The 14,069-nt window shown below is 38.1% G+C and overlaps 1 protein-coding gene across 4 annotated transcripts in view; it reads left to right on the top strand.

Annotated features, from left to right (window-relative positions):
* micu1 (mitochondrial calcium uptake 1) overlaps window positions 1-14,069 on the top strand; it is a 36,426-nt gene that overhangs the window by 610 nt on the left and 21,747 nt on the right. For all 4 annotated transcript variants that reach the window (XM_005915413.3, XM_005915412.3, XM_042215194.1 and 1 more), the window contains exons 2-4: window positions 6,329-6,493; window positions 7,557-7,752; window positions 9,511-9,673. In XM_005915413.3, the coding sequence (XP_005915475.1) occupies window positions 6,329-6,493; window positions 7,557-7,752; window positions 9,511-9,673 (524 nt within the window). The remainder of the gene's footprint in view (window positions 1-6,328; window positions 6,494-7,556; window positions 7,753-9,510; window positions 9,674-14,069) is intronic.

The following is a 14,069-nucleotide window of genomic DNA, read 5'->3' as shown; positions in this document are numbered from 1 at the left end:
TGTCATATTGAACACAAACACAGGAAGGTGTATCTTTCAGTTGTTTGTCTAAGATTATTATTATTGCATGTTTACACGAAACACCCAGAGACTAAAATGATTATGCTTCAAAGGATAGTGCAATGCTAGCTCTTACCCAAAGAAAACATTTCCGAATTTATTTGGGAACAATACATAGCTTTTTTGGGTTGGGTGTCGCAAAACACCCATTAAAAATTCAGGTCTGCATGTTTGTCTTTTTATATATATGATTTTTAAAAGCTTGGATTGAATTGAGGAGCACAAGTATGAGGAAATGTATAATGCATGTATGTAAGAGGCCATGTAAGGCTTTAGAAGTAATTTCTGTACGTTTAAAATCAGCTACCAGGCAGCCAGTGTATTGTAACAAAGGTGAGAAAGTCCTGACCCAGATATACACTTGACAACGATATGCAGTTTCTGAAAGCTTTAGTTATTTCTTTTTAATGAGGTACTGGTCCATATATCCAAACTGTTCTTTTTCAAATTCTGAATGCTCTTGATACTTCTGAAAATAACCCCATCTCTCTGTGTATGTGTACCCCTAGGGTGGGAAAAAAAGATCCCCAAGCAGCAAAAAGAACTGCTATATTTGCTGTTGTTTAACTGGAATGAATCTGTGGTCTCACCTGAGATCATAAAATGTAATTTTTAATGCCACAGGCTATTTAGATTTACCCCCCCCCCCCACACACACATTTTATATTAAAAAAAGATTTGCTTTTAGGTAGTGAAGAATAATTGTTGAGGACAATTCTTCTTCAAGTCCAGGTCCAGTGTGCCTTGTAACTAGACTTACGATGATAGTTTTCTATCATTGTAGCTTCAGCTGAACTTAGCATTGAGCTTCTGGGAAAGTGTAAAAGCAAAACTCTCTAATTAAAAATGTGCTGGATTCAAAAAATTATACTGAATTCTTGAAATGTGATGTAAATTAATCATTTTTAAACACTCATAAATACATGAAAAAAGTTGCCTGATATCGTGAGGGCGGCACTGGATTTATAAAGCTGTAATAACAGGATGGAGTTTAATAAGTAGCTAAGTCATGCTCTGCAAGGTTTAGGATATTTTTACATGTACTTTGATAATAATGAGCATTTAACTTTAACACAGCCACCCCCTTTGTTGTGGCTGCTGTGTTCCAGATTTAGCTTGCGTTGATGGAGTTGATGAGGAGACAAGCATTGCAATCAAAAACAGCACTCAAAGTTTGAGCATGCCAAAGGAATGAAGTCTCGCACTCAAATTTCTCCAAAAACATGCCAAGACAAAGCATTCCTGCATGGTTAAGTACAGGTGCAAAGAAAGAAAATTTTTTATCAGATGTTACTCCATTATAACCTAATTAAAAATATATATCAGGAACTCTAACAGCTTACAATTACCTTTAGTTTGTAATCAAAATATGCACGCTTTTAAAACTTTTTTAATGTAAGGTTTTCAAAAGAGTACATTGAAGGACTCTTTGTTGGTTTGTGATCAGACTGAAAGGATGATGAAATGCTGTTTTCCTTATGATATTCTCTCTTTTACAGCTTTGCTGTTTTGTTCAGATGAAAGATGTATGTTTTTCATTATACAGAACGTGCACACGGTAAAATAGAGCAGAGTAGAAACCGAATAAATGTATATATGCCACATAGATATGAATGAGAAGCAAATTTTGGACTGACTGCTTCATTTCTTTACATAGTTAGACATAACGAATGGGCAGGTTTTTGTTGTAGTGTGGCTCACTGGCTTTTATGCAAGTTAGTTTCCAGTGTCCTTTCACAAAGTTATTATCTGAACAAGCTTTAGGCTTCCCATTTGGAGATTACACAGAGCGTGTATAACTTCCCCTTTGAAAATGTTTAATTTCACTTGGTAGATGTATTTCAAAGATTTAAGCAAACATTATTAACTAGTTTAAATGAGTGACCCTCAACTAGTAGCTAGGAATCAAAAAGATCAAGAAATTTAAATCCATATTTTATGTTCACCCCTTTTTCTTTTTCTTTTTTAAAAAAAAATTGAATCTGGCGCATGTGTGTGTGCTTGTCTTCTTGTCTGGCGGTTGGAGGAAAGGATTCACGAGATTGTGTCAAGTCAGAATTTGAAAAAATATACAAAAAATATGACATTAGTTCTTCAGTTTTGTAGTACATAAAGTGTCATTGCTCCATATTTCGCAGTGTAGTAAAGTTAAGTAATGCACCTTACTGCCTTACTTCCCAAAATCAAATAAAACCCAAGGTACTGCTGAGAGCTAAAATCATTACAAATTCTTTCAGCTGCAGTACAGTAATCACCATAGCTGCCATAGTTGTTACAGTCAGGAGCAGTGTCCAGACATCACATTGCTGCAACACCACCCCTGGGGTGGTTTCCCTGCCATCTCACTTTTTCTTAGTCTTTGTTTTGTTCTGTTACTCTGTACAGAGGAGCATTTCAGAGTGTCAATAACTGTGTTGCTGCCTCTGCTGTGAAAAGGCAAAAACAGTGAGAGTAAAAGCCCATACTCTTTGTTTGGTGGTGTAGCTGTAACTCAGCAGCAGAGCAAATAGTGCTATAGCCAGGACTCACTAACCTGCTATGAGACTTACATATGCTTGAGATCACTCAGCATCTGTTCATCTTTGGTTTTAGACTAATAAACAAATTACTAGCTTTCCACTTGGCTTTGTGTAGGGCTGGAGATGTTGTTTGGGAGAGACAGGCTGCCGAAGACAGCTGAATTATAGATAACATTGCTGAAGTTGATAACATGTAGTTTTGTTACTTTAAGTGCTGTAAAAGGTTTCCAAACCTAAATCTGTTATTCTAGCAAAACGATGTAGCCACTGAGCTGCTGTGCTAGCTACAGAGTATTAGTTAATGCCAAAGAAATCTAACTGACTGTACTTAGGACCTGTTATCTAACTTCTTTGTGAAAATGTAGGTAATTATATTTGCATAAAATGGCAAACGGTTGGTTAATATTGATATCATATCATTTCTATGCAAAAACTGGTGCATTATATTTTAAAAACTTTATTTTGAACAATGGCTTTATTTTAATTTAAATATCGTAAATATCGTAATATCGAAATGTAGTGGAGGTTGCGGGGAATAGGTGGCTGTCTGGTTTGGATTTCCAAACCAGCAGCACTCACGCCTCAGCAAACTTTGCATTTAACAGTTCACCTTTGGAGACCTTCATTCAAGTTTTTAAACCGCTTTCTATCGTCTTAGCTCCAGTTGAACTAGGCATCGAAGTTTTTGGGGAGGTGTGAAAGCAAAGTGCTGCGATGAAAATGTGCTGGATTCAAAAACTCAGACAAAATGAGTGCATTCTAGTGAAAATGAAAGCACTCATCAGTGAACTCAGTAATTATGAGTTAGATAACACAGAGTTGCAAATAACATTTGGTCAGCTGCTGTTCTGGGAGCCAACTAATTTCAAACTGCTGGAAAGACATTCAGGGGATGAATGTGTGGGCATATGTGCAGACACTCACTGGCTCTCACACAACTGTGGGGATATACCAGTGTCATAAATATGTTAGTTAGTTTGCATTTTGAAAATCTTTGTTTACTGTACATGTACCTTGGTGAATTTTGGAAAGGCATTAAAATATAAAGAAGTTTATTAATACTAAAGATTTCTGCAACACCAACAACTTGCATTTTTGGGCTTTCTTGTTGCATCATGTGAGTTTTGGTCTGTTTCTATAAAGTTTTGGTGTCGTTCCTTTACCATTAGGCTTTCCCCCAGTCCCAAAAAGTATAATAGTGTGGATGCATGCTCACTGTTCCCTTTAGTCCTTATTGTCATGGGCTACTGAACACTCCAATTAGCATGTGCCATGTTTCACTGTTCTTTCTGCTGAGTCTGCTTGACAGTTGGTGCCTGAATTGTTAATAGGATATTGACAGGTGGTAGCTTTGAGCCTCAGTGGGGTTAACTCCTCCATCATGTAGTTTGAAAAGTGCACACATGGGAGCTACAGATACACACCAGTAGCCCCTTTCCTAATTGTTAATCATCTTTCCGTGACACTGAAGAATTAAGCAACAGTATAGCTGAAAATGAAGTTCTGGAGCTTAGGTGCACTGGTGGCAATTAGTTTTATCCCTGATTTTCCGTTGTTTATTAATTGAGGTATGTGGGGAAAACCAGGACCTTCTACATTGACTTTTTAGGGAACCATTTTGTCTACAGTGCCATGTGAAGGCAGATCCCAATGGTGAACTCCCATTGTTCTAAGCTTTGTCTCTTGAGGTGACTGTTAATTACTTTTTTGGGGGGGTTAAAATCTGCAAATCCTTACCTATGACTTCCATGGTTTATAATTGGACAAGGTAGGTGTTTAGTACTGTGGTAGCTATGTGCTAGCTTTACAGTGTTTAGAGGATCTTGTGGTATGGATCCACATGTGTAGTTCATCCATCTATCTGTCTGTTCCTTTGTTATCTTACATTCGTATCTGATCAGGATTGGCTGGGATTGGAGTCCATATCAGCGGACAAAGTGCGTAGAAAAAGCAAACAACCAATCACTCTTACATCCCCACCAACGGCCAGTTTAAAGGGATAGCACACTGCCATTCTAATCCACTAATAATTTTTTTTGATGTATGTTTTTTTTTAAGTAAATGTGTTAAATCTCAGCTAAATAATCCTAGTTTTGATTTCTGCTATAATCAGGCATCCTTACTTCACAGGGGAAATCCGACTGCCTGACATGCTGTTTGTTGGAATCAAAATCAAAGCAAATAAAAATACTACAACTGTGGCTACAAATCTTAAGGCCAAAGTACAGGTTTCTGTTTTTATTATCCTAACTAAGGGAGTTAATGAAATATAGGTGTGCACACATATATAATGATTCAATTGTCCAATACGTTTAATCAAAGAGTTTACAAAATAATAACTTTAAAACAAACAAAAAATGCTTAAATTAGTCACTAAATATACAGGGATGGGTGTTAATAGGTGCTGAGCAGGAAGCACAGAGGGCAGACCTTCACCTGTGTGGTCTTTGACCAGGTTTGTTTGGTTAATAATCTTTGCAGCAGATTGACTATGAAGGGCTGATTCACACGGACTTATCAGAAAGTTGTTTCAACATTTATTATAATTAGCCTTGTGCAAGATCATGGCACATATAGTCTACATGTAATCTGCTATGGTGCTAATAAAAATGTAAAAGAATGACTGAATATATTTGTCTGATTTGTTGAAGCCCCACGTCCCCACTCGTTCCCTTCGGTCAGCTGAGCAGTTGCTGCTTTCGGTCCCAAAGTCACGGCTGAAACTTAGAGGAGACCGAGCGTTCTCTGTTGCCGCGCCGATGCTTTGGAATAACCTTCCTCTCCATATTAGACAGGCTGCATCAGTGCCAGTTTTTAAGTCTTTATTAAAAACCTATTTTTATTCCCTGGCTTTTAACTCTGTGGGTAACTGACATTTTTATTTTATTTTATTTATTTTATTTTTTATTTTTTATTTTTTATTTTTTATTTTTTCATTTTTTATTGTTTTTTTAACTTTATTGCTATGTCTGGTTTTATTACTATGTGCATATTAGTATTGTACAGCACTTTGGTCTACCAGGTGTGTTTTTAAAGTGCTATATAAATAAATAAATGATGATGATGATGATGAATAAACTGAATAAAAAACTGCACTAAAGTATGCAGTAAGTTCACAGCATGAGGAAAGAAACTGCTGATATTACAGCAGCAGATACTCCCGTTTTGCTTGCCAGGTGATAGCAAGGTGGATATTGGGCTCAACTCCCTAATACCACTTATGATGTGTAGATGGGTGGTTGGGATACTCTTGAGGGGGGTTTAATTCCCCCACAGCACCCATCCAGTCTCTGCTGTGCACATCTCATACCAGATTGTGATGTTTCCAGTCAGGATGCTTTCATTGCTCCTCTTCAGACTTTAACAAGACAAGATGAATTTGGTTTTCTTTGATTTCCTTACGAGGCTTCTAAACTTTCTTTACCACGGTTGAGATCTGTCTGTGACTTAAACTCTGCAAAGCACTGATGTGGGCTCTAATCTGAGGTAGCTTTAACTGGTGATTTCTAAGACAGATAAAAGTTATGAAACTATGTACTCAGCTCAGAATTTTCATATCCTTTGTATTCACATACTTAACATGAAATTATTTCATAGTTTTTATTTATTCAGTTTTGGCATACAGTAGTAGAATACAAAACAGAAACACAATTTAATAGGTGTGTGTTGCTTTTTTCTGTCATTGTACATACCGATACTGCAAGAGTGTCATCTGTCTTTGTCTCACCTTTACTCTCGTCCCTCTGCAGGATGTTCCACTTGCGGGCATTGTCCGCAGTTTCAGTGGGGCTCGCGCAGCTGTCCCGGCGTTATCACAGCGGGGCAGTGCGAGAGTCTGGCCGGAGAAGGCTGATGCTGGCAGCCCTAGCTGGGGTAACCGGTGTGTCTGCTAGTGCTGGACTGCTGTGGAAGAGGTAGTTTTTTTGTTTTGTTTTTTTACACCCTTGTGCCTCATTTTATTGCTCTTAAAATAATAGTGGTCTTAAAAAAATACTGCATTTGTTCCTTAAGAAGCAATTTGAAGCAAGCTGATGTGTAAACAACTCAGTGATTTACAAGCAGCCTGCTCAAGGTGCAGATTGCTTCTCGGCTGAAGGCCTGTCTAGTGTTGCTTAATACAATGTGGCATGACTGGGAATTCAATTTAAACATGTTTGTTGAGTTTCATTTTTATTGATTTTTTTGTCACTTGAATGACACGCCATTTTTTTGAAGTGGGTTTTCCATCATGTGTTTAAACTTCAGCACTGTGCTATGGGACAGCATTCAGTGAACAGGACTTGAGGTTCATTGAGCAAATTAGGAATTGCTTTTGGCTCAGTACTCAAAAGCAGCTAGACTTTAGAGCACATGTTACATTTCATTCTCCTGCTTGTTGTGTTTTTATGGCTATCCATTGCCTTAAAGCCTGTTGTTTAGTTAAGACAATGTGCTGGAGAAGGTGTTGAGGTTAGAGCTCTATGGGGACACACTGACTGTGCTGCAGGAGGCAGAGTGATGGATGGCGACTCAGGGCATTTGAGACTGATGGAACGAGACTGTTCCAGGCCTTCACCCTGGGCTTCATTTTCAACGCGTATCATTAAACTGAATTATTCAGCCTGCTCCAGACAGTGCAGCTATTTATTATTATTATTCCAATTTCAGTTTAGTCAGAAAAATGGTAACGTGGGAGTCTGCCATAGTAAAACCTCCCCGCACTGCACCGATGAGCAAAACACAGCAGAGCACATAATCTCCTGGCCCTTTTGCCTCTCTGTTTTTCAATCTGTTTAGCATCATAGCGACAGTACACACCTAGCTGCAAAACACAGTCTGCTACATACCTCCCGAGATCTACTTGGTACTAGAGCAAAGCACAAAGACATATTGCTGAACTATCTATTCATCTATTCAGATAACATCGATCTGTCCCCCAGGTATTGATCTGTTTTGTAATCTGATCTCTCTTTTTGTTAAATTTATTTACAAAACCAGAGCATATGCAGATGCTGGGTCTTCTGTTCGACACTCTGAGCAAGTAAGTGGAGAGGAACCGGATTTTGGGAGACACACAGACTCCGAAACGGAGTCAGAGAAATCGGTGGAGGCCAGCAGTGGAGATGAGGATGAAAAAGACGAAGGTGGAGAGGGGAAAAAAAAGAAGCAACGCTCTGGATTCCGTGACCGCAAGGTGATCAATAAACAATAACCATTGAGCCATGCAGTCAGTCTTCCTATTTAATTCATCTCCACAATGGTGTTTTGAAACCCCCAGCAAGCAATTTCCAGTATGCCAGAGCTAGTATATTTTGACAGAATATTTGCTGAGACTAAGAAATGTAATGGGGTAATCAGCATGCATAAAGAACAGGAATGTCCCACTCCTATGATTTTATTGCTGTTAATTAGGCAGAAGATGACAAAGGATATGGAGATAAAGAACAAAGGATCTTTGATTTGATGCCAAATAAGCAGTGTTTGTTGCACTGCTTGTTGGAGGATGTGAGGATAAAAACAAAAAAAAGGAGGAAGAACTTTTAAACAATTCAAGCCTTTTTTTTTTTTTTTGAATGATGTAAAAATTGCGCAGTCACTCTGAGGAGCAGCCACAGTCTGTAAAAAGCAAATAGATGTCTAAGGGCTGACTGTCTTTGAAGTGGTCCAGTGTTGGAATTTTAAGTGTATGTTGAGTATATCCACAGATTTTGGCTTTCTTTGTGTTTTATTCATTAGGTGATCAGATCAGGAGATGCTTAATAATAATAATAAAAATAATAATAATGCAAAATCATGCAGCAGGAAGACATTTTTACTCCAAAGTTTGTGTTTGAAATTCAGTGGTGTCATTTTTTTAAACTGAGTGCTACCGCTGTCTTAGATGTTTCACAACACTGAGTGAAAATGCGAAACACAAAATAATAAGTTCCTCGTGTGACTTGAATTTTACCTTCCTGGTTTTGTTTGGGTTTTTGAATTTTTTATTTAAATTGAAAGACAGCTCATGTCTTCATCAGTGTTGAAAATGCTGAGATCCATAATCTGTAAACACAATCAGATGAAAGCTAGAGAGAAAGAAGAGTGCAACCCAGTCTTTCTGCCAGTCACTCAGTTCTCTGCCATTTCCACACAACTGTCTAATAGACCTTCATCCATACACAGTTGGTTGCCTCTGCTGGAGACATGCTCATGGTGATTTCCCCAAAGACTATTAAGGTCTCCTAAAGTGAGAGTACCGACACTGACACATGTAATCATAAATATGAAATTGAAGTGAATGTAGTGTGACTGTGTGACTGTTCCCCACAGATATTTATCATAAAACCGAGTTTGATAACAAAAAGTTGAAGCTCTGAAATGTTTTTTCTTTTGCCAAAAGAAGTTTCTGTAGTGAATGCAATCAATCAATGTCACACAAAATAACCACCTGTTTGGGTTCCAGCCCAACACAGATTCTAAACACACACTGCCCTGTATGTTTCCCAGCTACTCCACATCTGTTTGAAACTTTCTCCTGAAAAGTGGATGGCATTGCAGCAAATAACAGTTGACAGGGGGCTAATGTGTCGCGCCATGCTGATGGTCTGTAGCTGTTATTTGTGTTGTCTACAGATTTATGTAGTTTTGGTAACTCTCCCTTCATATTAACCTAGCAGGCAGACTGACCCCGAATAGGAAAACACTCTGTGTTCCTGATTTGAATTTGTGGCAGTTGAGTCAGGAGGTTAATATACCTCCCGATCAAGGATGACAAATTGGTTTCCTGCTGCTCTGGGCTCCCCTTCACTCAATCTACTCTCACTTAACTCACGTTATTTTCTGTCTACACACATGGTTGAAATATTGCTGGTTCTTTGATTTGATCTTGTTGATTTTTATGTATATTACATTAAAGCTTTTGCCTAAAGTGGGAATCTTGTGATATTAATTTTGCTTTCTGGCTGGTTGGCAGGTGATGGAGTATGAGAACAGGATACGAGCCTACTCAACTCCAGACAAGATTTTCCGCTACTTTGCCACTCTGAAGGTCATCAATGAGCATGGAGATGCTGAGGTTTACATGACGCCTCAGGACTTCATACGCTCCATCACACCTAATGAGAAGCAGCCTGAGAGTAAGTTCTTAATTTCACCACTTTTGCTTATATTCTTTTAGCTCTTTCTGTGCATGCTCTTCTTTCCATTAATGGCATCTGCACACTGACTTAATGTGAGAGTGAGCATGTTTTCTGTAACACATTTATCTAACACTTTCAGCATGCATGCCTTCACATTGCCAGATATAGGTATGGTATAAACAAGATGAAGACTGTGGAGTTCATTTTATTTAGTTCAGCTGAATAGAATGCAGGATTGTTTTGGAGAATGCCTTAAATGGCAGTAACATCTCAGTGTGAGATGCTCTAACTAATTTCACCGAAGTTTCCAAGCTGCTTTTTTATGGGAGTTTTTCTAAACACATTCCAGCACTGACATTGGTTTAAAACATCAGAGGAGTAAAGACACTGTTTACCGGCCTTTCGTTGCCAGACCTCTACAAAATTATGTTTAGTATTCCTGCATTCACTTTACAATTTCACATCTATTACAGATTGAAATGACTCTAAAATAAATATTTACTTATCTTCTTTATAACAAGTCAGAGGCTGGAATAGATCAAATTGATCCAGTAATGATTTCAGTCCATTGTTTTGAAAAACATAAATGAAAGCTGAAATTGGTTTCTTGTAACCAAAGGCAGCCTCCAGTTTTAAAAAAATGAAGTCAGCGCAAAAGTGCTAAAAACTGCAGTTTCTCAAGTGGCCACTTGAAGCTGGTTCTAAATGGGAGTCCCGTTTAGACTCCCATGTTGAACTGTATACTATACAGCAGAAATAATTTTGTTTACATTGTTGTGCAACAAGGGTTTGGTCTCTCCAACTGATTTATCTCTTTGTAACAACCTTTTAGGACTGTTGAAAGCTTTGAATGATAGCACAGCTAGCTCCCATGAAAATACGACAACATCTCAATGCTTGAGAGTAAGATGAGTAAGACGTGTCAAATCAAATCAAATCAAATCACTTTTATTGTTACGTCACATGTGCAGGTACACTGGTACAGTACATGCGAGTGGAATTCTTGTGTGCGAGCTTCACAAGCAACAGAGTTGTGCAAAAATACAATAACGTAAAACAAGCAAAATATAAGAATGGCTAAATCTGAAAGTAATAAATATATGTACAATATATAAGAGTATATGCATTACTGGATGTGTATACTAAATATGTTTTTCTACGTGTGGGTGTGGGTATGTATACATATTTTACAAATTAAATAGAGTAAACAATAAAAGAAAATATATAAAATATACAGAGGTTGGTAGTTGGACATGTGCAAAACAGTGGCATTAATGTACAGTATGGAGTGCATAATGTTGAAGTTCCAGTAGTGAAGGTGAGGTGTCTATGAAGTGTTCAGCAGTCTGATGGCCTGATGGAAGAAGCTGTCTCTCAGTCTGCTGGTACGGGACCGGATGCTGCAGTTCCTCCTTCCTGATGGAAGTAGTCTGAACAGTTTATGGCTGGGGTGACTGGAGTCCTTGATGATCCTCCCCGCTTTCCTCAGGCACCGCTTCCTGTAGATGTCTTGGAGGGAGGGAAGCTCACCTCCAATTATCCGTTCAGAGCACCGCACTACTCTCTGGAGAGCTTTGCGGTTGTAAGCGGTGCTGTTGCCATACCAGGTGGTGATGCATCCAGTGAGGATGCTCTCAATGCATCAATGCATATTATAGTCAAGTGTATCAACTTTAGATGTTTAGTTAACTAAAAAATTGATTAAAATTATAAGAATTTAGATTCCTAAATTATGACTAAAAGTTAAAATAGTTTTGGTTAAAGGATTACGACTAAAGCCAAATGCTAATGCTAGCAAAGCTTGCTATCATTAGCTGATGAATTAACCACATTTAGATGACAGGGTAGTGTGTTAACTTTGGCTCAAAAACACCAATGTGGCTAAAGCCAAAATGGAAATGTCAATGCCTCAGAGCAGATACTTGCTAGTATCAGATACTAGTAAGATAAAAGCTTTTCCAAAACAAGTTAATTCCACATATTTACTCACATGGCAACATCTGTAGCTTCAGTAATAACAGGAAGTTATCAAGAGCACAGAGAAAGGATCATTTAGGAGCTAAGAGCACATGACATGGTATAGTTCACTCCAGACAGATGAGTTGTTGGTTGTAAGCTAGAGGTTAATAATTTTCCCATTTTTTTGCTCATATGTTTATGGATGCATTCCCTTGATATCTGCATACATACATGCATGCATCTCTAATTATCATAGTAGCTACTAAAATATATATTCCTGGTGGGCAAAACTCTAACCACATGTATTATATTTCACTTGATGTTCTGCCAAATCTGGCCTGTGTAGATCATATCATGTTCGTGATGGCTTGTCCTATCAGCGTTTTGGGTATTTCAGGAGAAACATTAGCATGACAGTGATGTAAATGGCAAAATTTGCTTGCTTTAACAGATTGATGGAGCTGGAAATGTTACGTGTCCCATGTGTGAAAAGTGCAATACTTTCACCCACTGACATACCCTCCTCTTTCATATGATTGTACTCCCTCTTTAGCTTCTTTGGTCTGTCACAGTGGATATAAGTAAATGTCAAGTCTGATTCCTCTCCTGCAGTAGAAGTGTAGCCCCAAATACAACCTGGAGATCTGAGATATATAGTTACACAACTTCTATGCAGGTTGTTTATGGTCATTAATAAACAGGGTAAGATGTTTCCATTAAGAAATGCTGAGATCATGTCACTTAAATGGCAGCGCCTTACCCAACACATCCCCCCTCCCCTGTGCTCCGTTCAGGGACACTCAACACACATGGCTCTGGACTTGTGAAAGTTCGTGCTATAAGGATACTAGTACGAGAAGGGAGGGGTGGGTAGTCCCGTCATGCTGTGTTTAGAAGTCACGACACAGCAGTTGGTGTATCAATTAACAAGTTCAAACAAGAGCAGATCTCAGGCGTCGAATATGGAGCCAGTGAGAGATATTTGATCTACAGCCATGGGAGAGTTGTGAAGTTAGGAAGCTTAACTTGGCATAGATTTGTTTTATCACCTCCCTCGTCTCTATCTGTCATTACTATTCAACTCCAAAATTCAGTTAGATTCACAGTCGTATTCTTGGTTTATTGTTAAAGAACGTTTCATTCACAGTAAAGGACTCAAGCGTGCTTAACACTCAATAAGGATTAGTCTGGATGTCTCACATTTGTGTTGATTCTCAGCTATTCCATCTGTTAATAATGTTTAAGACTTGGCTTAGCTTGGTCCCCAAACCTTTTATTCTTAGATTCACCTTTCGCTCATGTGTCAATTTTAAAGCTATTCATTTATTTAAGGTTACTGTCTTTTGCTAAACTGGCATTAAAATAATGATAAACTGTGCTCTGATGGACAAGCAGATAACAAAGCCAAAAGAAAGGATTTTGTTCATAAGTTTCCACCCCTGCAGAAATTTTCTGGGACCCTTTTGGACCTAAGTCCAGTACAACTTAAAAACTTGTTACTATTTCTTAACTTCCAGGGTTCGTACTTTCTGGAAGGTCAAGAACTTTAGGGGTTAAAGGTGAGGCTGAGATTTTCGCAGCAATTTGCTTTAGTTAGTCTGTCATCTTATGACAAAACAGTTTGCTTGTTTTAAATTGAGGAATTCAAGTGTTTTATTTTTGCTCACCGCTTTTCCAGAACTGACCCCATTAGACAAGCAACCAACAGCAGCATGGTTTCAGCCTCTTTTCTGTTACGTCTATATGATCCGTCCAAGTTTGCCACATTTTCACTACACGATGTTCATGAGCAGAGGGATTTATGATACTGATACAATACTAGAACACTACAAGCATGTGTATGCTTGTAGTGTTCTAGTATTGTATCAGTGCATACATGCAGTGCAAAGGTGGATAGGAAACTGTCATTTTATTCAAGCTAGATTATTTACAATATATTGATATTACACAACGAGCTTCAAATTTCCTCCACCATTAAAACTGCTGAATTCTTATAGCAGTGATGCATGTAAGTTGTAGATGATGTGCAACAGCTGTCTGCTCTTTCTGAGTAATACTCAATATAGATTAAAAAGAATGAGTTTTTAAATATGAAGCTTATCAATGTCTATACATCCTCACAGCCCACATTATTTTATATTATATTCTTCTCCATGGGAACCAACTACTGAAAAAAAGTAGCTTTTTCATACTCCAGTGAACTAATTTGTGGTTTCCTGTAATTTAGATGAAACAGACTTTTAAGTCTTTTCATTGTGTTAGAGTTAGATTTAATGAGGTCAGTCTGAACTTAGTCTCTGTGTGATCCAAAGAAGCTTGAGTGTGACTTTTGGAATTTAAAAGGACTGCAGGTTCTGCATGAATTATCATATAATGGATGAAAATTGCCGCCTCACACCAAAGTTAGTTAGATTTAGCTTTATTAAAAGGTGCG

This window comes from Haplochromis burtoni, unplaced genomic scaffold, assembly GCF_018398535.1.
Source record: "Haplochromis burtoni strain Fernald_Lab_line unplaced genomic scaffold, NCSU_Asbu1 Contig_12, whole genome shotgun sequence".
Classification (NCBI taxonomy): Eukaryota; Metazoa; Chordata; class Actinopteri; order Cichliformes; family Cichlidae; genus Haplochromis; species Haplochromis burtoni.
This window is presented reverse-complemented; position numbering and strand designations above follow the sequence as displayed.